We start from the raw sequence: 26,084 nt of genomic DNA, 5'->3' as shown, positions 1-26,084 counted from the left end.
AGGTGTGGTCACTTTCAAAGGGGCCAAAGTCAAAATCTACATCACACAGGATGCTAGACCGGTCCATCACAAGGCCAGAGCTGTACCCTATGTGATGAGGGAAAAGATTGAACACGAACTAGACAGGCTTCTGCAGGAAGGCATTATATCACCTGTGGAATTTAGCGACTGGGCAAGTCCCATCGTCCCAGTCATGAAGCCTGATGGATCCGTATGAATCTGTGGGGACTACAAATCTACCATAAACAGAGTCTCCCTACAGGACCAGTACCCGTTGCCCAGAGCAGAGGACTTATTTGCCACATTGGCTGGAGGTAAACTTTTCTCAAAATTAGACCTCACATCTGCGTATATAACGCAAGAATTGACCGAGGAATCCAAGCTACTCACCACCATCAACACGCATCGGGGCCTTTTCATGTACAATCGATGCCCATTCGGCATCAGGTCGGCAGCTGCCATATTCCAGCGCAACATGGAGAGTCTGTTCAAGTCCATCCCAGGGACGGTTGTATTTCAAGACGACATACTTATCACGAGCAGGGACAACGACTCCCATCTCTGTAATTTGGAGGAAGTACTAAAGCGGTTGGATCGGGTAGGCCTACGAGTCAAGAAATCCAATTGCCTGTTTCTTGCACCCGAGGTTGAATTTTTGGGCAGAAGGATTGCCGCTGATGGAATCCGCCCAACAGAGTCCAAAACAGAAGCAATTCGCCTGGCACCCAGGCCCCGGAATGTCTCAGAACTGCGCGCCTTTCTCGGGCTACTCAATTACTTTAGGAACTTTATGCAGAACTTAAGCATGCTGCTGGAGCCTCTTCATGTGCTACTCAGAAAGGGGTGCAAGTAGCTTTGGAGGGACGCCCAGGAACGCAACCTTCTGTGTTCCAACAGTGTTTTGACTTTCTTTGACCCAGGTTAAAAAGCTAGTTCTTACATGCGATGCGTCAGCGTATGGGGTCGGGTGCGTTTTGCAACATGTCAATAGTGCAGGCAAATTACAACCCATAGCTTATGCCTCCAGGTCACTTTCGCAGGCGGAGCGCGGGTACAGAATGGTAGAGAAGGAGGCGCTCGCGTGCGTGTACGGTGTCAAAAAGGTGCACCAATACCTTTTTGGGGCCACGTTCGCGTTAGAAACCGACCACAAGCCCCTCACGTCCCTCCTATCCGAGAGCAAGGCAATAAACGCTAATGCCTCGGCGCGAATTTAATGGTGGGCACTCATGCTGGCATCCTATGACTATACCATAAGGCAAAGACCAGGCACAGACAACTGTGCCGACGCGCTCAGCAGGCTACCCCTGGTGACCACGGAAGGGTCTGACGAACAGGACTGTGAGATAGTCATGGCAATCAATGCCTTTGAGTCCACAGGTTCGCCGATGACGGCTCGCCAAATCAGAGCCTGGACGGCCAGCGACCCCACGTTATCTTTAGTAAAAAGATGTGTCCTAACCGGTGACTGGGCAGAGGCTCGCGATGCCTGCCCCGAGGAATTAAAACCCTTTCACAGGCGCATGCATTTGCTATCACTACAAGCAGACTGCCTGATGTGGGCAGCCAAGTCGTCATGCCTCTGCGAGACAGAGAGGCATTTGTCCGGGAGCTCCACCGCAAGCACCCGGGGATCGTTCTCATGAAGGCCATAGCCAGATCCCACGTCTGGTGGCCTGGTATTGACGCGGACTTGGAGCTCTGTGTCCGAAGGTGCACCATTTGTGCCCAACTCAGCAATGCTCCCAGGGAGACTCCACTGAGCCCCTGGCCCTGGCCTACCAAACCGTGGTCGCGGGTGCACGTAGACTATGCGGGCCCATTCATGGGCAAAATGTTCCTTGTAGTTGTAGATGCATTTTCAAAGTGGATCGAATGCACTACTTTAAACTCGAGCACAATCTCCACCACTGTGGAGAGCCTCGCAACCATGTTTGCAACGCACGGAATCCCTGACATATTGGTCAGTGACAATGGTCTGTGCTTCACCAGCGCAGAATTCCAAGACTTTATAATTGACCACAGCATAAATCACGTCAAGACAGCACCGTTCAAGCCGGTCTCCAACGGCCAGGTGGAGAGAGCAGTGCAAATCATTAAACAAGGCATGCTTAAAATCCAAGGTCCCACGCTGCAGGGTCGCCTGTCGCGACTGCTGCTGGCATACAGATCTCGTCTGCACTCACTGACTAGGATCCCCCCCGCGCAACTGTTGATGAAAAGGACTTTAAAAACAAGGCTCTCATTAATCCTCCCAGACATACACGAAATCATTGAGGCAAAGCGCCGTAAGCTGACTGAGTACCATGACAGAAATTTGAGGGGGAGATGGAATGAGATAGGGGACAAAGTGTTTGTACTGAACTATGGCAGGGGTCCCAAATGGCTTGCAGGGACAGTAACGGGCAAGGAAGGAAACAGGCTACTGGTAGTACAAATGGACAATGGCAAAACCTGCCGGAGGCATGTAGACCAAGTCAAAAGCAGATTTACCAACAACACTGCGGAACCAGAGGCAGACTACAATGTGGAACTCGCACCACACCTGGTGGACAGACAGAGGGAACAACCTGAGGAAAGGGCAATCCCAACAGACAGCCCAGGCGAGTCAACAACAATCACACCAATCGAAACAGACAGCCCAGGCGAGATACCAGCAACCACACCCAAAGAAAAACAGACACCAAGGCAAACAACCGAACCACAACTCAGACGCTCCACGTGAGAGCGTAGACCACCTGAGAGACTGAACCTATAAAGACAATAAGAACTTGGGGGAGGGTGATGTCATGTATCTTACATTATTATATATAACTGTATCCTAACATGCTATACATGACTGTAATAAGATATGACCTGTAACCACCAGCATACCTTACCACCAGGGGTGCACTTGCAAGAGACGGGTATATAAGGACAGGTCACGGGCAAGTGCAGCATTCCAGAGCTGTGAAATAAAGGTGCAGGTCCAGAGTGACCTTGACTTCACTACATGCCTCATGTGAATCTGTACAGAGGGGACAGGACTTTACACAATGAGCCTCCGGCATAATCAATATTGTGGGGAGAGAATGGAGTGGTCAGGGACACACACAAACAGCAACTTCCAGCACTCTATTGCATCAACTACTCACGCAAGATTGAAACGATCTGCCAAGGGTCAATCAGATAGAGCCCAGATCGAGCTAAGCCCAGAACACAATCAATGCAGAGGCAATTTGCACTAAAGGCTTAGGGGAGAGTGATGTCATGTATCCTACATGGATACTGTTGGTACTATCACAAGGTGTGCCACCAGGGGGCACAGCAGTGGGAGACTTGTAGGTTACCTGTACAGGTGTGCCTGGCCTAATATAAAAGGCAGGCTACCAGGTGTGATGCTCACTCTGGAGTTAACAAATAAAGGACTAAGGTAACTACAGTTCAAGTACAACACATTGCCTCGTGGCGTCATTATTAGAGCATCCAAGGACACAATACCTCTGTTATCTCTTGTAAAAAGCTGCGTCCTCAATGGGGGCTGGTCAGTGGTCCCAAGAGAAATGCAAGACGAGATAAAGCCGTTTCACCATCGTAATGACGAAATGTCCATGCAATTGAATTGCCTCTTATGGGGCAACCGCGTCGTCCTGCCAAAAAAAGGGCAGGGCAATCTTCATACGTGACCTACACATAGAAACATAGAAACATAGAAAATAGGTGCAGGAGTAGGCCATTCAGCCCTTCTAGCCTGCACCGCCATTCAATGAGTTCATGGCTGAACATGCAACTTCAGTACCCCATTCCTGCTTTCTCGCCATAACCCTTGATCCCCCTAGTAGTAAGGACTTCATCTAACTCCCTTTTGAATATATTTAGTGAATTGGCCTCAACTACTTTCTGTGGTAGAGAATTCCACAGGTTCACCACTCTGTGGGCGAAGAAGTTTCTCCTCATCTCGATCCTAAATGGCTTACCCCTTATCCTTAGACTGTGACCCCTGGTTCTGGACTTCCCAAACATTGGGAACATTCTTCCTGCATCTAACCTGTCTAAACCCATCAGAATTTTAAACATTTCTATGAGGTCCCCTCTCATTCTTCTGAACTCCAGTGAATACAAGCCCAGTTGATCCAATCTTTCTTGATAGGTCAGTCCCACCATCCCGGGAATCAGTCTGGTGAATCTTCGCTGCACTCCCTCAATAGCAAGAATGTCCTTCCTCAAGTTAGGAGACACAGTGCTCACTCGGGCATAGTCATGATGAAGGCTATCGCCAGGTCCCACGTCTGGTGGCCCGGCACTGACTCGGACTTGGAGTCGTGCATGCGCCAGTGTAACACTTGCTCACAACTGAGCAATGCCCCCAGGGAGGCTCCACTTAGTCTGTGGTCCTGGCCCTCAAAACCATGGACCAGGATCCACGTAGATTATGCGGACCCCTTTCTAGGAAAAATGTTCTTCGTTGTAGTGGATGCCTGCTCTAAGTGGATCGAATGTGTAATAGTGGCATCCAGCATGTCCACCGTCACCATTGAAAGCTTCAGGATCATGTTCGCCACTCATGGCTTGCCCGACATTCTGGTCAGCGACAATGGTCCGTGTTTCACCAGCTCGGAATTCAATGAATTCATGACCCGCAATGGCATCAAGCATGTAAGGTCTGCCCCTTTCAAGCCCGCATGAATGGCCAAGCGGAGCAGGCAGTCCAAACCATAAAGCAGACTTGAAACGCGTCACGGAAGGCTCCTTACAAACCCACCTATCCCGGGTGTTGATCAATTACAGTACACGACCCCACTCGCTTACCAGGGTCCCCCCTGCGGAGTTACTAATGAAACGTGCACTCAAAACCAGGCTCTCCTTAGTCCACCCTGACGTCAACGATCAGGTGGAAACCAGGCGTTATCGGCCAAACATGCACCATGATCGCCCAGCTGTATCAAGCGACATCACTATAAACGACCCGGTGTTTGTGCTGAATCACAGTCATGGCCCCAAATGGGTCACTGGCACTGTTTTAGCCAAGGAGGGGAATAGAGTGTTTGTTGTCAAACTGCTTAACGGACAAATGTGCAGAAAGCACTTGGACCAGACCAAATTACGATTTACAGGTAACCAGGAACTACCAGGAGAGGACCTTACCTTCAGCAATCCACCTACACAAACCCAATCAGCAACAGACCTAGCTGCCAACCACGAGGATGATCCCACCATCTCCAACAGTCCAGTCAGACCAACAGTGCTGCAAGACAGCAGTGGCCCGACCAACTCATCCATGCCAGAAGTGACACTCAGACGATCAATCAGGGAGCGCAGAATTCCGGATCACCTCAACCTGTAACTAACTCGCATCAAAGACTTTGAGGGGGGGGTGGGTTGGAATGTTATAATATATGTGGACTCTGTGTATATATTATGCTGGTACCACAAGAGGGTGCAACTATGGGAGGCCCAGGCAGGAATTGTATAAAAGGCTGGTCATCACACGGTGAGGGCACTCTGCAGTTAGAATAAAGAGACTAAGGTCACAGCAGTTCAACCACAGCACTAGGCCTCGTGGAGTTATTCTACAGATAAGTAGAGATGTATTACATCTCTTCTTGTAAGTCCTGACTCATGATTCATGTTGGCCATCCTCCAGTATCTTGCCCAAGTAGATATACCTCAATTGGGAGCCTAGATCGTGATTGGTGGTAGTCCAGTTGATATCACAGTTGAGCCAATTATGTCCTCATCATCATCAGCATCACCTGACATCAATAGACATGCTAATTGTCTGATGCCCACCTGAGGATCTGCACGTTAAGTCAGAGCATCGGGGAAGCGCTCATGCTGCTGATGTCCTTTGCCACCCTAGTATCCAGGATTTATTCAGCGGGGAGGGATAAACATAGAAAATAGGAGCAGTAGTGGGCCATTCGGCCCTTCGAGTGCACCGCCATTCAACATTTGCTAGTGTTTGCTAGTGCTGTTTGGGAGGACTTAAACTAATATGGCAGGGGCATGGGAACCTATGCAGGGAGACAGAGGGAAATAGAAGGGGGGCAGAAGCAAAAGATAGAAAGGAGAATAGTAAAAGTGGAGGGCAGAGAAACCCAAGGCAAAAAGCAAAAAGGGCCACATTACAGCAAGATTCAAAAGGGGCAAAGTGTGTTAAAAAGACAAGCCTGAAGACTCTGTGCCTCAATGCGAGAAGTATTCGGAATAAGGTGGATGAAATAACTGCGCAGATAGCAGTTAACGGATACGATGTGATTGGCATCACGGAGACATGGCTCCAGGGTGACCAAGGCTGGGAACTCAACATCCAGGGGTAATCAGCATTGAGGAAGGATAAACAGAAAGGAAAAGGAGGCTGGTGGCGTTGCTGGTTAAAGAGGAAATCAATGCAATTGTAAGGAAGGACATTAGCCTGGATGATGTGGAATCGGTATGGGTGGAGCTGCGGAATTCCAAAGGGCAGAAAACTCTAGTGGGAGTTGTGTATAGACCACCAAATAGTAGTAGTGAGGTTGGGGACAGCATCAAACAAGAAATAAGGGATGTGTGCAATAAAGGTACAGCAGTAATCATGGACGACTTTAATCTACATATAGATTGGGCTAACCTAACTGGTAGTAATGCGGTGGAGGAGTATTTCCTGGAGTGTATTAGGGATGGTTTTCGAGACCAATATGTCGAGGAACCAAACTGGCCATCCTAGACTGGGTGATGTGTAATGAGAAGGGACTAATTAGCAATCTTGTTGTGCGAGGCCCTTTGGGGAAAAGTGACCATAATATGGTAGAATTCCTTATTAAGATGGAGAGTGACAAAGTTAATTCGGAAATGAGGTTCCTGAACTTAAGGAAAGGTAACTTCGACGGTATGAGGTGTGAATTGGCTAGAATAGATTGGCAGAGGATACTTAAAGGGTTGACGGTGGATAAGCAATGGCAAACATTTAAAGATCACATGGATGAACTTCAGCAATTGTACATCCCTGTCTGGAGTAAAAATAAAACTAGGAAGGTGGCTCAACCATGGCTAACAAGGGAAATTAAGGATAGTGTTAAAACCAAGGAAGAGGCATATAAATTGGCTAGAAAAAGCAACAAACCTGAGGACTGGGAGAAATTTAGAATTCAACAGAGGAGGACTACGGGTTTAATTAAGAAGGGGAAAATAGAGTACGAGAGGAAGCTTGCAGGGAACATAAAAACTGACTGCAAAAGCTTCTATAAATATGTGAAGAGGAAAAGATTAGTAAAGGCAAACGTAGGTCCCTTGCAGTCAGATTCAGGTGAATTTATAATGGGGAACAAAGAAATGGCAGACCAATTGAACCAATACTTCGGTTCTGTCTTCACAAAGGAAGATACAAATAACCTTCCGAATGTACTAGGGGACAGTGGGTCTAGTGAGAATGAGGAACTGAAAGATATCCTTATTAGGTGGGAAAGTGATGGGATTAAAGGCCGATAACTCCCCGGGACCTGATAGTCTGCATCCCAAAGTACTTAAGGAAGTGGCCCTAGAAATAGTGGATGCATTGGTGATCATTTTCCAACAATCTATCAACTCTGGATCAGTTCCTATGGACTGGAGGGTAGCTAATGTAACGCCACTTTTTTAAAAAAGGAGAGAGAAAGCGGGTAATTATAGACCGGTTAGCCTGACATCAGTAGTGGGGAAAATGTTGGAATCAATCATTAAGGATGAAATAGCAGCCCATTTGGAAAGCAGTGACAGGATCGGACCGAGTCAGCATGGATTTATGAAAGGGAAATCATGCTTGACAAATCTTCTGGAATTTTTTGAGGAAGTAACTAGTAGAGTGGACAAGGGAGAACCAGTGGATGTGGTGTATTTGGACTGTCAAAAGGCTTTTGACAAGGTCCTGCACAAGAGATTGGTGTGCAAAACCAAAGCGCATGGTATTGGGGGTAATATACTGACATGGATAGAGAACTGGTTGGCAGACAGGAAGCAGAAATCGGGATAAATGGGTCCTTTTCAGAATGGCAGGCAGTGACTAGTGGGGTGCCGCAGGGCTCAGTGCTGGGACCCCAGCTCTTTACAATATACATTAACGATTTGGATGAGGAATAGAGTGTAATATCTCCAAGTTTACGGATGGCACTAAACTGGGTGGCGGTGTAAGCTGTGAGGAGGACGCTAAGAGGCTGCAGGGTGACTTGGACAGATTAGGTGAGTTGGCGAATACATGGCAGGTGCAGTATAATGTGGATAAATGTGAGGTTATCCATTTTGGGGGCAAAAACACGAAGGCAGGATATTATCTGAATGGTGGCAGACTAGAAAAAGGGGAGGTGCAACGAGACCTGGGTGTCATGGTTCATCAGTCACTGAAAGTGGGCACGCAGGTACAGCAGGCGGTAAAGAAGGCAAATGGTATGTTGGCCTTCATAGCTAGGGGATTTGAATATAGGAGCAGGGAGGTCTTACTGCAGTTGTATAGGGCCTTAGTGAGGCCTCACCTTGAGTATTGTGTTCAGTTTTGGTCTCCTAGTCTGAGGAAAGACGTTCTTGCTATTGAGGGAGTGCAGCAAAGGTTCACCAGACTGATTCCAGGGATGGCTGGACTGTCATATGAGGAGAGACTGGATCAACTGGGCCTTTATTCACTGGCATTTAGAAGGATGAGAGGGGATCTCATAGAAACATATAAGATCCTGATGGGACTGGACAAGTTAGATGCGGGAAGAATGTTCTCGATGTTGGGGAAGTCCAGAACCAGGGGACATAGTCTTAGGATAAGGGGTAGGCCATTTAGGACTGAGATGAGGAGAAACTTCTTCACGCAGAGAGTTGTTGACCTGTGGAATTCCCTGCGGCAGAGAGTTGTTGATGCCAGTTCATTGGATATATTCAAGAGGGAGTTAGATATGGCCCTTACAGTTAAGGGGATCAAGGGGTATGGAGAGAAAGCAGAAAAGGCGTACTGAAGGAATGATCAGCCATGATCTTATTGAATGGCGGTGCAGGTTCGACGGGCCGAATGGCCTACTCCCGTACCTATTTTCTATGTTTCTATGTAACATGGTCATGGCTGATCTTCTATCTCAACACCATATTCCCGCTTTATCTCCATACCCCGTGATGCCTTTTGTTTCTAGAAATCTATCTCCCTCTTAAATATATTCAGTGACTTGGCCTCCACAGCCTTCTGTGGTAGAGAATTCCACAGGTTCACCACCCTCTGAGTGAAACAATTTCTCCTCATATCGGTCCTAAATTTCCTACCCCGTATCCTGAGACTGTGACCACTTGTTCTAGACTTCCAGTCAAGGGAAACATCCTCCCCACATCCAGTCTATCCAACCCAGTCAGAATATTATATGTTTCAATGAAATCCCCTCTCATTCTTTTAACCTCGTGAATACAGGCCTAGTCGACCCAATCTCTCCTCATACGACAGTCCTACCATTCCAGGAATCAGTCTGGTGAACCTTCGCTGCACTCCCTCTATGGCAAGTATATCCTTTCTTGGGTGAGGAGACCAAAACTGCACACAATACTCCAGGTGCGGTCTCACCAAGGCCCTGTATAGCTCTAGTAAGACATAAGGAGGTCCAAGGAGACAGGGCTTACCCACTGATGGCTAATGACACCATCTGCATCAGCAACATTACAGCACAAGATGGGTTCAAACGTGCACACACAACGGCCCAGAAGAGGACATCAGTGTGCTTAAAGCATGCTCCTGTGACAGGGTGGGTGTCCGACAGTATGCCCTCGATAAAAGTGGCAAAGACTGTGGTGGTCTGCTGCACGCTGCACAATTTTGCCTTGCAGGAAGGGCTGAGCCTTGAATTGGTAGTTGAGATGCCCGCGGAATTGGAGGATCCCAAAGGGAACGTCCGCGCCCCCAGAGAAAGGCATGGCGGCAGCAGCCAGAGAGCAGCTAGTAGCTCAGGTGTTTAGACAACCCCCCTCACCCAAAATTCCATCGGAGTATGGTGCTCAGGAAAAAAGATGTGCATTTATATAGCACCTTTCACAACCTCAGGACGTCCCAAAGGGCTTTGCACCCAATAAAATAATTTGAAACGTCGTCATTGTTGAAATGTAAGAAACGGTAGAAACATAGGAAGCCTCGAACAGTTTCTCTGTGGAATGTTCCCCGTGGTGATGCAAACACAAAAAAGGACAGGCAATATTTAAACCAATATTTGAACTTATTTCAGTGCAACAGTGCAAAAACAGAGTCAACAAACAACACCAGTGTAAAAGCAGACGCGGATCAGACCAAAAAGCAGTAAACGCTCATCAGGATAACTCAATAAGGAACAACTCCTGAAAATTGAACAATCTTACAACCAGAAGACACAAATGTCGAGGAGTACACTCCTCCACATCCAGCAGCATTTTTGGGCAGGAACACAGCACGTGCGATAAGGAAGGTGATTGAGGAGTGAAAGATCAGCAATGGTTAAAAGGGAGTCCATAGGTTGTATAAATAGTGCAAACATTTTCCCACTGCACTTTAAATGTAAATTATTTAACAGTATTAAACAATTTTGAAACAGTAAAAGATGCCAAATAACTTTATAATAAACAATTTAAAATGTCAAACTATGGCATGCCGGAGAGGCCACTGAGGGGAGCATGAGCAGGAGTAAGTGGACTCTGCATGCAATGGGGCACCTTCAAAGGTGGGGGGGGGGGCGGGTCGGTCATGGGCATCAGCTGCAGTGAGGCTGTGGGCCCCTCAGCAATCAAGTGAACCGTCCTGCAACATCCTGACAGAAGTTGTTCAGCTAGTTGTGTATAGCCCGCCACAAAGATACATCATCTGGTCATCATCATCATTATAGGCAGTCCCTCGAAACAGTGATGACTTGCTTCCACGCCAAAAAGGGATGAGTTCACAGGTGTTTCAATGAAGGACCTAATATTCCAGGTCCCGAACTACATGTTGAAGGGTGGAAGATGCCTGTGCATGGATTTATTTAATGTGTGGTGACTGTTGCACACCAGTCACCACACAGGCTTGACAGAGCTAGGTCTTGGTCCAGTGGCAAGGGTAAACCAAGACGACTGGAGACCTGCTCTGTTGCACGGGCCGAGTGCGCACACATATCACAGTGTGGGCTGGCTTGTGCTGCCCCAGGGCCCTCGCCCCTTCTGGGCCACGAACTCTCGCCTCTCCTGGGCCCCGATCACATCCCACTACGGACTCTTGCTGCTCCTTCGCCCTGATCTCGCTGCCCCTGCTGTACCTGCCCGCACTGCAATCAGCCATTGCCCTCCTGCAGCAGCACGCGCTTCTCCCTGAAGTGGCATGCCGCCAGACGCTGCTCCCTCTAATGGCCCCGGTGTTATCTGGTGGACGGCAGATGTCGCAGATACAATGCCCCCCCCTCTCTTCCAATGCTCCCTGATAGGTTGAATTCAGACCGCGGGCTTTATCTCCCATCTTATAGGCCCCATGGTGGTGGCTGGAGCTTCACAGTTGCCTGGGAGAGGGAAGTCGGGTTCGACTGGCAGTTGCTGAGGAGGCGGAGTGGGAGGAAAATGGCCATGGGGATAGGAGTATCTTCCACCCTCCCACCCCGGGGTGTTCAGCCTCCTTCTGGTTCCCCCTCCTCTTCCGCCCGATCAGTTCCTGCCTCAATGCCCTTAATCGCAGTGGGAAGGAAGAATAAAAAGTTACAATGACGCAGCATGTTCAGTTCTCAGATTACGGTTAGCTTTTATTCAGTGCACAGCACGGAAAAAGGCAATTTGATCCAATGCTGTCATTCGTGCTTACGCTCCTCATCGAAGGGATCCTCGCCCCCAAAATGTTGCAATCTTTTCTTGAAATCTTCCTGCAACATTTTTGTGGAAAAGGAGATGGGCAGACACTGGAGATTATGTTTCACAGGCTTTTAAAGTAAAACTATTAACATTTTAAAGTTGATTTCCTGCGATTTTTCAAGTTGCGGCTCAATTACCTCCCAGTGCCACACGTCAATCGTGTATTTTCTCAGGTTTATGTAGTGCCATGTGGATTGTCCTCACCATGCACAAGGTCCCCCGTTCATCACTGACATTGCTCCACTGTAGGTGAATCGACATTCCAGCAAATTGCGGCGTATCGTGCGATATGAACAGAAAACGCCAATGTTCGACGAACAGCATACGCCATTCCATTAAATTCCAGCCCTGTGTCTTCTCCCCACCCACCATTATAGATTTTCATAAAACGATTGTTTGGAAACTACAAAGCACTTTTGCTTAGATTAATAAAGGTTTCTCAAGTACAGATCTTTGATTATTTTGTCTTGCACATGTAAGAACCTAAGGACATAAGAAATAGGAGTAGGCCATTTGGCCCCTCAAACCTGCTCCACCATTCAATAAGATCATGACTGGTCTGATCTTGGTCTCAACTCCACTTCCCTGCCCGCTCCCCATAACCCTTGACTCCCTTATCGTTCAAACATCTGTCTATCTCCACCTTAAATGACCCAGCCTCCACAGCTCTTTGGGGTAGAGAATTCCAAAGATTCACGACCCTGAGAGAAGAAATTCTCAACTGTTTTAAATGGGCGACCCCTAAATCTGAAACTATGCCCCCTAGTTCTAGATTCCCCAAGGGGAAACAACCTCTCTACCCTATCAAGCCCCCTCAAAAACTTATACATTTCAATAAGATCATCTCTCATTCTTCTAAACTCCAATGAGTATAGGCCCAACCTGCTCAATCTTTCTTCATAAGATAACCCCTTCATCTCAGGAGTCAACCTCATAAACCTTCTCTGAACTGCCACCAATGCAAGTATATCCTTCCTTAAATAAAGAGACCAAAACTGTACGCAGTACTCCAGGTGTGGTCTCACCAACGCCCTGTACAGTTGTAGCAGGACTTCCCTACTTTTATACTCTATCCCCCTTGCAATAAACGGCAACATTCCATTTGCCTTCCTAATTACTTGCTGTACCTACATGCTGACTTTTTGTGTTTCATGTACAAGGGCCCCCAGATCCCTCTGTATTTATTTAAATAATCTCTCTCAATTTAAATAATTTGCTTTTTTATTTTTCCTACCAAAGTGGATAACCTCACATTTTCACACATTATACTCCATCTGCCAAATTTTTGCCTACTCACTTGGCCTATTTATATCCGTTTGCAGATTTTTTGCATCCTCCTCACAACTTGCTTTCCCACCTATCTATCAGCAAATTTGGCTACATTACTTAGTCCCTTCATCCAAGTCATTAATATAGATTGTAAATGGTTGAGGCCCCAGTACTGATCCCTGTGGCACCCCGTTTGCCAGTTAGCTAATTTTTATTCCTTATTGAGAGCTGTCACAATTCATGAATTATTTCATATTTACATTGCACTCAAGTTCTATATTTACAGTCCATTAATGTTGGATAACATATGATTCCCTATTTACCAATTAATCTCGAAATCGGCTAATTACTAAATCTTTCTATAGTTTTAGCAACCAACAGAATCAAAACTGTAAGACATCCCCTTATTACAATGCACCCGCCTGCAGGCTAAAATACAATTTAAAAATCTTGTAAAATTGAGAATCTAATGCTCTGGTATAGTTTTACCAAACTGATATCACTTAAAAGTTTTCTTTAGAACAGAGGAGGCTGAGGGGAGACCTAATTGAGATGTATAAAATTATGAGGGGGCTAGAGTGGATAGGAAGGACCTATTTCCCTTAGCAGAGGTGTCAATAACCAGGAAGCATATATTTAAAGTAGTTGGTAGGCGGTTTAGAGGGGATCTGAGGAGAATTTGTTTTCACTCGGAGGGTGGAACTCACTGCCTGAAAGAGTGGTAGAGGCAGAAACCCTCATAGCATTTTTTAAAGTACTTGGATGTGCACTTGAAGTGTTGTAACCTACAAGGCTACGGAGCAAGTGCTGGAAAGTGGGATTAGGCTGGATAGCTGTCGGCCGGCACAGACACAATGGGCTGAATTGCCTCCTTCTGTGCTGCAAATTTCTGAGATTCTATGAGATTCTTTCATGCATCACATTAATTTTGTTGTTCTCAAGTAGATGCCCGCAAATTAAGTTTCAGGTATATTTCACCACATAATTTGGAACCAGCCTCATTTTATTGAAATGAAGTGTTAAAAGCTAAATGTATTCCTGCGGTTTTTTTCGCCTGTGTCTATCTGCGTACGTATTTTGCCTGCCACTTTGGACCCGAGCCTTTAATCTTTTTTTACACTTCCTTCTCACGCCATTCTTCTCTCGCCATTCTTCTCTTTCGCTCAATGGTCAATATCTAATGTGTTGTAAAATTGTTGTGAAACACCTTTGGAAGTTTTACTATGTTAAAGGCGCTATATAAATAAAAGTTATTATTAATAAGATTGCAAGAAAATAGAGACAAAGTTTAATGTTTGCAAGTCAGTGGGAGTATTCATATTTTTTAAATTTATAACTGTGAATTTATAAACAACATGAAATGAGCTGTGTGGCAGGATTATATAACACACAAAATTTTGTTGTAATAAGGAAGTAACATTATCAGTTACTTATGAGAATTTTTTCACGGCACATCACTCCTGCTCGTAAGGTAGACTTTTCCAGTGGTTCTTTCTAGTGGTAAAATCAATGGGACTAAAATTTGCCAGCTAAATATGTACTCTCTTTCATTCTGCATACAATTGCTCATGGGTGCTTTTACTGAGTTTGTACAGTTTTAGCTTTAAAGTGCCATGCCTGCAATTTCAGTCCAATGATATGGACACGAAGGCTTACGCAATACACCTTCATTTGAAAGCAAGTTCTGGAACTGAAATGCACCTGGCTTTATGACAAGAATATAGCAATACAGAAAGAAGCCTTGCTATGTTGGTAGTAATGGTCTCTGTAGCTAGCTTCCTGCAGACGGGGTGTTTTCATGTAAGTTTTGTAAGGCCAGGTCAGTCCATTTCATATCTTGTTCATTAATAGATTCAGTTGTTCCTCCATTATCTTGCTCAGGTTCTGGAAGTTCACTCTGCGAAAAACAAATAAAGACTGGAGTTAATAAGACTACCATTTTCCCAACAGAACATGCATAACATCCTCAATTTATTTAATCTCCCAAGGGAAGCTAACAAGTAAAGCTTGTTCACAGACTACACCGTTAAGAGTAGATGCAAAGATTTAATCACTGACTTCTATCGAACGACAATTACTTACAACAGAAAAGGGCATTAACCCCATGATAAATTTCCTGAAACTATTTCACATCCCTTAAATGCTTATTCAGTCATCATCATCATAGGCAGTCCCTCGGAATCGAGGAAGACTTGCTTCCACTCTAAAAATGAGTTCTTAGGTGACTGAACAGTCCAATATGTGAACCACAGTCCCTGTCACAGGTGGGACAGACTGTTGTTGAGGGAAGAGGTGGGTGGGACAGATTTGCCGCATGCTCTTTCCGCTGCCTGTGCTTGATTTCTACATGCTCTCAGCGATGAGACGCGAGGTGCACTTCCCCCACTTAGGGTGGTCTTTGGCCAGGGTGTCGATGGGGATGTTGCACTTTATCAGGGAGGCTTTGAGGGTGTCCTTGAAATGTTTCCTCTGCCCACCTTTGGCTCGTTTGCCGCGAAGGTGTTCCGAGTAGAGCGTTTGCTTTGGGAGTCTTGTGTCAGGCATACGGACAATGTGGCTTGCCCAACGGAGCTGATCGAGTGTGGTCAGTGCTTCAATGCTGGGGATGTTGGCCTGGTCGAGGACGCTAACGTTGGTGCATCTGTCCTTCCAGGGGATTTGCAGGATCTTGCAGAGACATCGTTGGTGGTATTTTTCCAGTGACTTGAGGTGTCTACTGTACATGGTCCATGTCGCTGAGCCATATAGGAGGGTATGTTGCAGTTTAATGACTCACACACTCAAATTTCAATGAACTTTGAATAAATGACACACATTTAAAAAAGTTGCACAGAAATACAGCAGCACACCCAAGAGTTCTACCAAGTAACTGTCGAGAATTTATGCACCAGTTTTTCTTCCTGCTTCTTGATATATGTCAGATGTAGCTGCCAGCTTTTCCTGCTATAGTCTGAGATCTGGAACTCGCTGCAGTATCGACTTAACTCATTTTTAAATGCAGCAGGTAGAATGCTAATGATCTCAAGTCCTTAACAACCTTTCAACAAAAAAAAACCCTGCTCGATGCTTTATGTTATGAACACAGTGAATTTTGTATCAAATAGCTCAGCATTACTGTACAGCTTTTTTCAAAAATAGAAATTCTACAAATATTTAGGTTGCAAAAGTAACTGAACTTCTGGAAGTGCTCAATTATTCGAAGATGTTTTTGTGAAAGTTTGTAACCCTTCCCCCAGGCCTCAAACAGGTTCTAAAATGGATGTTTGAAAAATTACAAATGTCTTAATCTTAAAATGTAAACTGGACCGCAGCTCAATACTTTTCATAAACAGGATATTCTTGAATTAATATATGTATGCAGAACATCGTGCTATGTGTACAAGGGATATTTGTTTGGAGATGGTTTGAATATGCTTAATGATATATCAGCACTCAAGTGAAAAGTAGCCTTGTTGGCTGATCATTGAGAGCTGTTACACGTCCATTAAAAAAAATTTGCCACCCTTTCCTTGTTCTCCTTACCAGCCGTCTCCTGCTTACTAAACGTCTTTCATTTGCTTCTCTTCTCTTCCCCTCCTGCCCCCCCACCGGCCACCCGCCCATGTTCCTCCCTCCTGAAGATGCTGACTTCCACTGGAGTACTGTTGCACGCACGATGCGGTCCTCTGGTACCTCACCCAGGAGCCTACACGGTGAGTGGCCGCAGGCTGTTTATCAATTCAAGCTGACAGAACAGTCACCCTGATCTATATTCTTCTTAAGCGGTCCCTCGTATCGAGGATGACTTGCTTCCACGCCAAAAAGGGATGAGTTCACAGGTGTTTCATTGAAGGACGTAATATTCCAGATCCCAAACTAAATGTTGAAGGGTGGAAGATGCCTGTGCGTGGATTTAAAAAAAAAAACGTGTGGTGACCGTTGCACACCAGCCACCACACGGGCTTGACAGAGCTAGGTCTTGGTCCAGTGGCAAGGATTAACCAAGACGACTGAAGACCAGCTCTGCTGCACGGACCTAGTGCGCACACATATCAGTGTGGGCTGGCCCGTGCTGTCCCTGGGCCCACGCCTCTTCTTTAGATTAAAAGTAGCATAGCCAGCTTACAAAGGTTACATCTTCAGGGTCAATCTGAAAATTCAGATATTATAACTTAGGTTTTTGCCCATTTCAGATGACAGAAGAGCATTTTTGCACTGATGTAATTTGTTGTAAGAATAAATAAATAGTAAAATTGGTCAACAGGCCAGCATGACATATACATATCAATACAGAAACTGTCTCTCTGTATGGTTTACTTTTCCTCACTAACAGTGAGGATGCTACAGTTGGTCTCCGTGCCTCTGGGCTACAGAAAAATGAAAAATAGAATTAGCCATGGTTCCCAATCCTGATTGCTGTGCAGTGACCTCTGCTGGAAGTATGCATATGTGAACATTAAACGAAACAGAACTGGACTTGGCTGCCATGTCCCATTTTCCCATCTCCTTTTAAATTAGCATGCTGATACCCACTGCCCATCAATGTCTTCCATACATGAGAAAAGGTCATTTAGACATGGTCCAAGAGTACAAATGACCCCCACCCCCACCATCAAAAAAAACATTTCTCTAAAATGAGTCACGGCCTTCAGAAGTGGGTTTAAAAAAAGACATGCTAGAACAGCCCACAATAGCGTTCAGTCCTCCCTACAAGGAAATGTCCATGCTCTCTGTATTTGCACTGAAAACAAGTAATGGTACAAAGACAAACTCAGACTAAACTAGAAATTAGCTGTAGACATTACGGGCCCAAGTTTCGAGCCGCGCCTAGACCTGGACGCCGGTTTTTCGCGCCACAAAGTGCGCCTAAAAAAAACTTCCAGATTCTCCAGCTCCTTGCAGGTCGTTTGCAGCTCGGCGCAGCGCAGCAGGAGCTGTAGGGGGCGGAGCCAAGTCCCTGCGCTGAAAACAGTGCCGGGACCTCTGCACATGCGCGCTACAGTGGGCGCATGTGCAGTAGCTCCAGGTGCCCAAAACTGTGTGGGAGGGGCCGAAGCACGCAGCCCCTAGCCCTGGCCGAATGCCCTCACTGGGGCTGCAAGAATAAGGCTCCTCCCGCGGCCAGCTCCTGCTTCCTCCCGACCCGACTCGACTCCCGCTTCCCGCCCCCTGCCTCCGGACCGGTCCCAACTCCGACCCGACTCCCGCTTCCCCCCCCGCCCCCGGACTGGATCCGACCTGACCTCCCTCCCCCTGACCCGAACCAAAACCACCTCCCTCCCACCCCGCGCTCCCCCCGACCCAACCCAACGCCACCGACCTGTAAATCTGGTGCTGGGGACGGGCTCTGCCCGAAGTCTCGGGCCCGGCCCGTTTCCCCCTCCCCCCCATCTCCTTTCCCCCTCCCCCTCCCATCTCCTTTCCCCCTCCCCCTCATCTCCTCCTCCCCCCTCCCCCTCATCTCCTCCTCCCCCTGCTCCCCCCCTCTCTCCCTCTACCCCCCTCCCCTCGCTGTCAGAAACACAGACGCTGACAGACAGAGAATGAGACACACACACAGACAGAAAGATAGAGACACTGACAGAGACACACTGGGGGGGGGGGGGGGGGGGGGGCATCCCAGCACGCTGTTGGAGGGCTCCCGGTGCTGCAGTCGGTAAGTAGAAAATGTTTTATTTATTGATTTAAAAAAAAAATTATTTCTTATTAATTTTTTTGATTGATTTATTGCTTGATTTATTGATGTATTTATCATTTATTATTGATGATGTCTCTTTATTTGTAAAACTGAAGTGTTTAATATTTGCAAACTTCCCTTTAAACCCCCCTCCCCCACCCCATTCCCTACGCCTGATTTGTAACCTACGCCTGATTTTCTAAAGTGTAGACAAGGTTTTTTCGAGCGTACAAAAATCTTCACTTACTCCATTCTAAGTTAGTTTGGAGTAAGTTTTCACTGACGAAACTTTGAAAATAGGCGTAAGTGGCCGGACGCGCCCCCTTTTGAAAAAAAAAATTCTGTTCCAAAGTGAAACTGTTCTAACTGACTAGAACTGGAGCAAACTAAATGGCGAGAATTCCGATTTCTAAGATACTCCGTTCTACACCAGTTGCTCCTAAAAATCTGGAGCAAATCATGTCGAAACTTGGGGCCTACAAAAGTAATGGAGTGATTTCAAGACAGTAACCTGATCTGAAGGGTTGGGATCTCGGAACCAGTCCAGCCACACTCGTGGTTTAGGACATCATCTGAACCCCTCAAATTGATTCCTAGTTAGTGTCGACTTTAGAATTTAAAGTGATGCAGAGGCGAACCAGCAGCCTTTCCTGCACAGCATTACACTCCGAGCCAGAAACTGGACTGTGAAAATCACAGTCTCATCTCCCCAGAGTGATTGCCCTTTTCCAATTATTGGTTGAACTGCTAAGTGCCATTGCATGTCAGCAGGAGGGAAGATGGCTGCAACACACAGACTGGAACAGTACACACCCACAGAGACAAACTTTGAGTTAACCGGCTACAGTGCAACACTTGGACCATCCATGACCCAGACTACGCTGCCCTTCTGTCTAAAAATGGAGCTGTGGCCTCAAGAAAGAATAATATAGGAACTAAAATGGGGAAGTGGAATTTTAAAATCAACCTTTAAAAAAAAATTAATACAGGGTACAAAAGCAAAATACTGCAATGCTGGAATCTGAAATATGTTCTGACGAAGCGTCATCGACCTGAAACGTTAACTCTCTTTCTCGCTCCACAGATGCTGCCTGTCCTGCTGAGTATTTCCAGCATTTTCTATTTTTACTTTAAAAAAGATTGCTACATGTTCTGAATTGTGTAGTTTTTATGGTCCAGTAGTTATCAAATACATGTACACAATAAGAACAATCACTGGATAGTAAACAAAGTAGGAACCCTGGCTGTTTTTTGCTCTTTAGGCTAATGAAGACACCCCAGCTCAAATCCGCTAACTCAGCACAGAGCACTGTCCTGGCTCAATTCTGCATATTCTTTTTCCAAATTATTTCAGTGTTTCTACTGGAGTTTTACAACTCTAGCTAGGGAATTAAACCTGCATTCTAACATTCAATATGCTGGGCGAGCATCTTGTACAGTGTACTTACAGTATTCGAAGGCAGGCTTATATTACCCCATAAAAGAACAGTTTCTGGAATCAGTACAAAAACCAGAAAAGTCAATTTACGTCACTGGATTAGGAGGCTATCATTTGCAGCTTGTTTTCACTTTACCATATATGAATGGCATTTATTAACAGTTATTGCCCTGCAAAAGTAATTGTGAAGCACTTTTAGACATTTGATCACATTCAAAGGTTCTATATAAACGGAAGTATTTATTTATAGGAATACTGTACATACTAGTGGTATTTCCACATCTTCGTATGGCAGCTTGTCCTCACGCCATGCATCATCAATAAGGTCCAGAATTCTGCCATCTCTTTGTACTTCACTGTCCATTTATCGTACCTGTTGGTACTGCAGATTTCACACAAACACAATTCAGAAAATGTAGAATTTAATAACCATAAAGAGAGAAAAGAACACGTATTCGCATCTACATAAGAAATAGGAGCAGGAGTAGGCCCTTGAGCCTGCTCCGCCATTCAATATCATGGCTGATCTGATCTTGGCCTCAACTCCATTTTCCTGTTCCCATAACCCTTGACTCCCCTATCATTCAAGAACCTGTCTTTCTAAGCCTCCACAGGTCTCTGGGGTATAGAATTACAAAGATTCATGACCCTCTGAGAGAAGAAATTCCTCCTCATCTCAAGTCTTAAATGGATAACATCTTATTCTGAAACTATGCCCCCTAGTTCTAGATTACGTCACAAGGTGAACCATCCTCTCAGCACCTACCATCAAGCCCCCTCAGAATCTTATGTTTCAATAAGATCACCTCTCATTCTTCTAAACTCCTCTATAATCTAGAAGTCCCCCTTCCATGGCTTCTCAATTCTTAGACTGAAATATATTTAAAAGGAAATAGTTTGTCTAATCTGATGTTTTTCCTTTTTGTGTACACACATTTAAAAGATAAAACTATCTTGCAGCTGCAATTTACCTCCCTCAGCATGTACTTTCAGCTAGGTCCATTGGCTGGTTAGGATGTGTTCACAGCTAAATCTAGTGATTTGTCACAGCAAGAGTAGGCCATTTAACCCATCCAGCTGTCACCACTATTTTGCGTGCAATGGCAGCTCTCCATTTAAATCAAAATCGCTTAATTTTTTAATATGCACTTGCTACCCAAATATCTACGTTTTAAAATAAAAAACTTCAATTTATTTTGCATCTATGGCCTTCTCGGACATTGTAGTTTACGTTCTCATTTTTAACTGGCTTAACGTGAATTCCAAGATTCACGGCGAGAAATTGCATAGCGCCCATTTGGGATAACTCTTGAAAGTCGCAAAAGTATCGCCAGGCGAAAAAGATTTGTTGCTCCCGGGAACTTCCGCTTTAGCACTCCAAGAGGAAAGTGCAGCATTAAATCAAGCGCTACCACTTCCCTTAGAGTGCTAAAGTGTGTGAGAGGGGCGGTAGCAGCAGAACGTTGAGCAATGTTCAGTGCAGCGCTCCTTCCTTTGCTTAAAGGGAAAAGTCAATGATGGGTTCAATTAATCTTCATGCCGTCTCTGTGGGGCCATGGGACCTGCGCTAAGTGCGTAACAGCCCCAAGCACTCCAAGAGAGTGGAGGGCTTAGGAATCGTCGGGTCAAAAGCAATCAGAAGGCACCAGACTGGGGAGAGTAATAAACTGTGCCCTACCTGACCACCACTGCCTTTAAATATCGCTCCCCAAGCAGCCAGCCGAGGTGACAAAGCCTCCCGGAACTGCTGTTGTTGACGCCTGGCGATGCTGCAGGGGGTGGGAGTATCACATCCGGGGCGTTGCGCACCGGATGATACGCAAGAGAGCGTGGCGGTAAGTGTGAGCACCAGCGCAAACCTGTCAAGGAAGTTCGCGGATGTCGGTGAATTCACTGCGCTTGTTTGGTAATCCCTTAGCGCCCAGTTAGCGCCTCCCACAGGTATCAACGGGAGGCGCAAACCAGGAAAATTTCTTCCCCATATCCCTTGTTCTGCATCCCTCTGTCAAGAGAAGAGTTATTCCGTGTTTATCATCTTCCTTTTGAACAGCCCATTAAGATCATCCCTTAACCTCATCTTTAAATTCATTTGCGAGATGTGGGCGTTGTTGGGAAGGCCAAAATTTATTGCTCATCCCTAGTTTCCCTTGAGAAGTGGCAAGCCTCCTTCTTAAGCAGTTGCAGTCCCTGTGGTGAAGGTACTCCCACAGTGCTGTTAGGGAGGAACTTGCAGGATTTTGACCCAGCGACGATTAACGAACAGTAATATATTGCAAGTCAGGATGGTGTGTGACCTGGAGGGGAACTTGGAGGTGGTGGTGTTCCCATGCACCTGCTGCCCTTGTCCTTCTAGATGGTTGAGATCATGCCATCAGCCGGTCCAGGCAGCGGGCGGTCGAGGGGGTCGTTCAACCTGACTGCCTGCCTCTCTTCCGCTCTTACATCCGGTCCAGGGTGTCCTTGGAGATGGAGCACGCGGTGTCCACCGGTACGCTCGCGGCCTTCCGCGAGAGGTGGGCACCGGAGGGACTGGAGTGCATCATCACGCCCGGCAACCAAATTTTAATTTGATTTTACGTTTTAAAGTTTAATTTGTTTTAATTGCTGGTGCTTTTAGTGTCCCCTTCCCTTTTACAGGGGGCACTGGGGAAAAAAAAGGTGGTTGAGATCATGGGTTTGGGAGGTGCTGTTAAAGAAGCCTCGAGTTACTGAGTGCATCTTGCAGCACACACTGCAGCCACGGTGCACCAGTGGCGGAGGGATGAATTAAACAGGTGTTGGTCGGGGTGCCAATCAAGCGGGCTGCTTTGTCCTGGATGGTGTTGAGCTTCGAGTGTTGTTGGAGCACTCATCCAGGCAATTCCATCACACTCCTGAGGTGCGCCTTGTAGATGGTGGAAAGGCTTTGGGGAGTCAGGAAGTGAGTCACTCGCCACAGAATACCCAATCTCTGACCTGCTCTTGTAGCCACAGTATTTATGTGGCTGTTCCAGTTAAGTTTCTGACCAGCTCTTTGCTTAATCTTGTAAAATGAAAAAGATTTGCATTTATATAGCACCTTTCACAACCACCAGATATCCCAAAGTGCTTTCCAGCCAAATAAAGTACTTTTTGAAGTGCAAGTACTGTACAAAATGCAGCAGCCAATTTGCACACAGCAAGTTCCCACAAACAGCAATGTGATAATGAATGGATAATCTGTTTTAGTGATGTTGATTGAGGGATAAACATTAGCCAGGATACCAGGGATAACTCCTCTGCTTTTCTTTGGAATAGTACCATAGGATCTTTTATGTCCACCTGAGAGCAGACGGGGCCTCGGTTTAATGGCGCATCCGAAAGACAGCATCTCCGACAGTTCAGCACTCTCTTAGCAATCATCATAGGCAGTCCCTCGGAATCAAGGAAGACTTGCTTCCACTCTAAAAATGAGTCCTTAGGTGGCTGAACAGTCCAATACAAGAACCACAGTCTCTGTCACAGGTTGGACAGTTAGTTGTTAAGGGCAAGGGAGGGTGGGACAGGTTTGCCGCACGCTCTTTCCACTGCCTGCGCTTGATTTCTGTATGCTATCAGCGATGAGACTCGAGGTGTTCAGCGCCCTCACGGATGAGCTTCCTCCACTTAGGGCGGCCTTCGGCTAGGGACTCCCAGGTGTCAGTGGGGATGTTGCACTTTATCAGGGAGGCTTTGAGGGTCCCTATAACGTTTCCTCTGCCCACCTTTGACTCGTTTGCCGTGAAGGAGTTCCGAGTAGAGCGCTTGCTTTGGGAGTCTCGTGTCTGGCATGCGGACAATGTGGCCCGCCCAGCGGAGCTGATCAAGTGTGGTCAGTGCTTCAGCGCTCCCTCAATACTGCACTAGTCAGCCTAGATTTTTGTGCTCAAGTCCCACAACCTTCTGACTGAAAGGCGAAGAGTGCTACCCACTGAGCCACAGCTGACACTTGCAATGAGGTCCAGTTTATAGAAACATAGAAAATAGGTGCAGGAGTAGGCCATTCGGCCCTTCAAGCCTGCAACACCATTCAATAAGATCATGGCTGATCATTCCTTCAGTACCACTTCCCTGCTTTCTCTCCATACCCCTTGATCCCCTTAACCGTAAGGGGCACATCTAACTCCCTCTTGAACATATCCAATGAACTGGCATCAACAACTCTCTGCGGCAGGGAATTCCACAAGTTAACAACTCTCTGAGTGAAGAAGTTTCTCCTCATCTCAGTCCTAAATGGCCTACCCCTTATCCTAAGACTGTGTCCCCTGGTTCTGGACTTCCCAAACATCGGGAACATTCTTCCCGCATCCAACCTGTCCAGAGCCTTTTAAAATCTGTGGGCCAGGAATTTAACCGAGCCTTTAAAACCCCTTTGTTCATCTATTCTCCTCCAACGGCCGGGGTTCCCCACCACCTGAAACGCTCCAAGTGCACAGCTCACACCGCCTCTGACAGCCCAGCACTGCGGCGGGCGGGTGGGCGAGCGAGCCAGCCTGCCCCTGCCCCCTACCCCCTGCCCCTGCCCCTGCCTCTCCCCCATCCCCCGGTCCGGTCCGCTCCCCTCCCCGGCCGCTCACCTCAAACCACAACAGGCAATGGACCCGGTCACCCCCGATAAACCATCCGGCCTCTCCCCCGGTGCCCCAGATAAACGGTCCGGCTGCAGCAAATCCATGGCGGGATTTATTTGTTTAATGTAAAAAAAAACTTGCATTTATATAGCGCCTTTCACAATCTCAGGCGCTTTACCCCAGTGAGATACTTTAGGCGTGTGACCACTGTTGTAATTTACAATTTTCTTCAAATAATTCTAAAATATTTATTTGATTTCTGCTCAGTTTTAATTTTTTTTGTTTCACACATTGTCTTACCTTCTGTTTCGGTCCCCCCCCCCAAAAAAAAACCTCTTTTGTTTAAGAATTATTTGAGTTGATTTTTTTTGCACCGATAAACAATCAGGCCGCGGCCTGGAGCGAGGAGCGAGGAGCGGTCTCCCCCTCCCCTCCAGCGGTTGCCTGGTGACGCGGCTCAGTGAGAGCGGGATCCGAGGTCGGCGGCCCGCGGGCGGAGTGAGTAGCTGGCGCTGGTGGGAAAGTGCAGCAGGAACACATTTGCAGGCTTTTAATTTGTATCCCTCCATTCGAAACTGTTGCAGTTGTTTTTTTGTACAACAATATTGTGTGAAAGTTGCGTTCATGCAGAACCACTATGTAGCTAAAAAAAATAATTTCGCTAAATAACCTTTCAGGTGATCAGAGGCGAAATAAGTGTAGATCTTTATTTTACATCTCTAAAGTCAGCATTTGTCTTTTCCAAACTAGTAGGCCAGATTATACTAGGAATTAGTTTGAAACTTCCCCCAATAGTTAAAGACTTGCATTTATCATCATCATCATCATAGGCAGTCCCTCGGAATCGAGGAAGACTTGCTTCCACTCTTAAAAATGAATCCTTAGGTGGCTGAACAGTCCAATACAAGAACCACAGACCCTGTCACAAGTGGGACAGATAGTCGTTGTGGGAAGGGGTGGTTTGCCGCATGCTCTTTCCGCAGCCTGCGCTTGATTTCTGCATGCTCTCGGCGATATAGTGGCTTTCACAACCATTGGTCGTCTCAAAGAGCTTTATAGCCAATGAAGTATTTTTTGGAGTGTAGTCACTGTTGTCATGTAGGACATGTGGCAACCAATTTGTGCACAGCAAGCTCCCACAAACAGCATGCAAAATGACCCGATAATCTGTTTTAGTGATGTTGATTGAGGGATAAATATCGGCCAGGACACTGGGGATAACTCCCCTGCTTTTCGGAATGGTGCCATGGGATTTTTAATGTCCACCTGAGAGAGCAGACGGGTGCTCAGTTTAATGTGTCGTCTTATCGACAGCAACTCTGACAGTGCAGCACTCCCTCAGTAGTGCACTGGAGTGTCAGCCTAG

The 26,084-nt window shown here is 46.5% G+C and overlaps 2 protein-coding genes across 4 annotated transcripts in view; one reads left to right on the top strand and one right to left on the bottom strand.

The window, feature by feature from the left end:
• thyn1 (thymocyte nuclear protein 1) overlaps window positions 1-26,084 on the top strand; it is an 89,310-nt gene that overhangs the window by 31,401 nt on the left and 31,825 nt on the right. Inside the window, exon 1 of one of the 2 annotated variants that reach the window (XM_070894391.1) lies at window positions 24,856-25,216. The exons of the other annotated variant lie outside the window; for it this stretch is intronic. The gene's annotated coding sequence lies outside the window, so the exon portion shown is untranslated. Of the gene's footprint in view, window positions 1-24,855; window positions 25,217-26,084 lie in introns of those variants that run through there. 2 annotated transcript variants of the gene reach the window in all.
• anapc13 (anaphase promoting complex subunit 13) lies at window positions 14,343-25,171 on the bottom strand. 2 transcript variants are annotated; one of them, XM_070894393.1, is made up of 3 exons: window positions 25,019-25,171; window positions 20,416-20,532; window positions 14,343-14,953 (listed from the first exon to the last, which is right to left on the bottom strand). In XM_070894393.1, exons 2-3 carry the CDS (start codon window positions 20,512-20,514, stop codon window positions 14,828-14,830), a joined length of 225 nt encoding a protein of 74 aa, XP_070750494.1. In that variant the 5' UTR covers window positions 20,515-20,532; window positions 25,019-25,171; the 3' UTR covers window positions 14,343-14,827. The 2 variants fall into 2 exon arrangements, with proteins under 2 accessions (XP_070750494.1, XP_070750493.1); XM_070894392.1 differs by lacking the exon at window positions 25,019-25,171 and adding an exon at window positions 24,725-24,814.

Source organism: Pristiophorus japonicus, chromosome 11 (genome assembly GCF_044704955.1).
Source record: "Pristiophorus japonicus isolate sPriJap1 chromosome 11, sPriJap1.hap1, whole genome shotgun sequence".
Lineage (NCBI taxonomy): Eukaryota > Metazoa > Chordata > Chondrichthyes > Pristiophoridae > Pristiophorus > Pristiophorus japonicus.
Note: the sequence above shows the minus strand (reverse complement) of the source record. Positions and strands in the feature narration are given on the sequence as shown.

What these genes read in the sequence shown, in the direction of transcription:
- anapc13 (XM_070894393.1), bottom strand. Translation starts at nt 20,514, where the DNA reads ATGGACAGTGAAGTACAAAGAGATGGCAGAATTCTGGACCTTATTGAT. An exon ending in AAGATGTGGAAATACCACTA is followed by an intron (nt 14,954 to 20,415) that starts GTATGTACAGTA and finishes TGTTTTTCGCAG; the next exon opens with AGTGAACTTCCAGAACCTGA.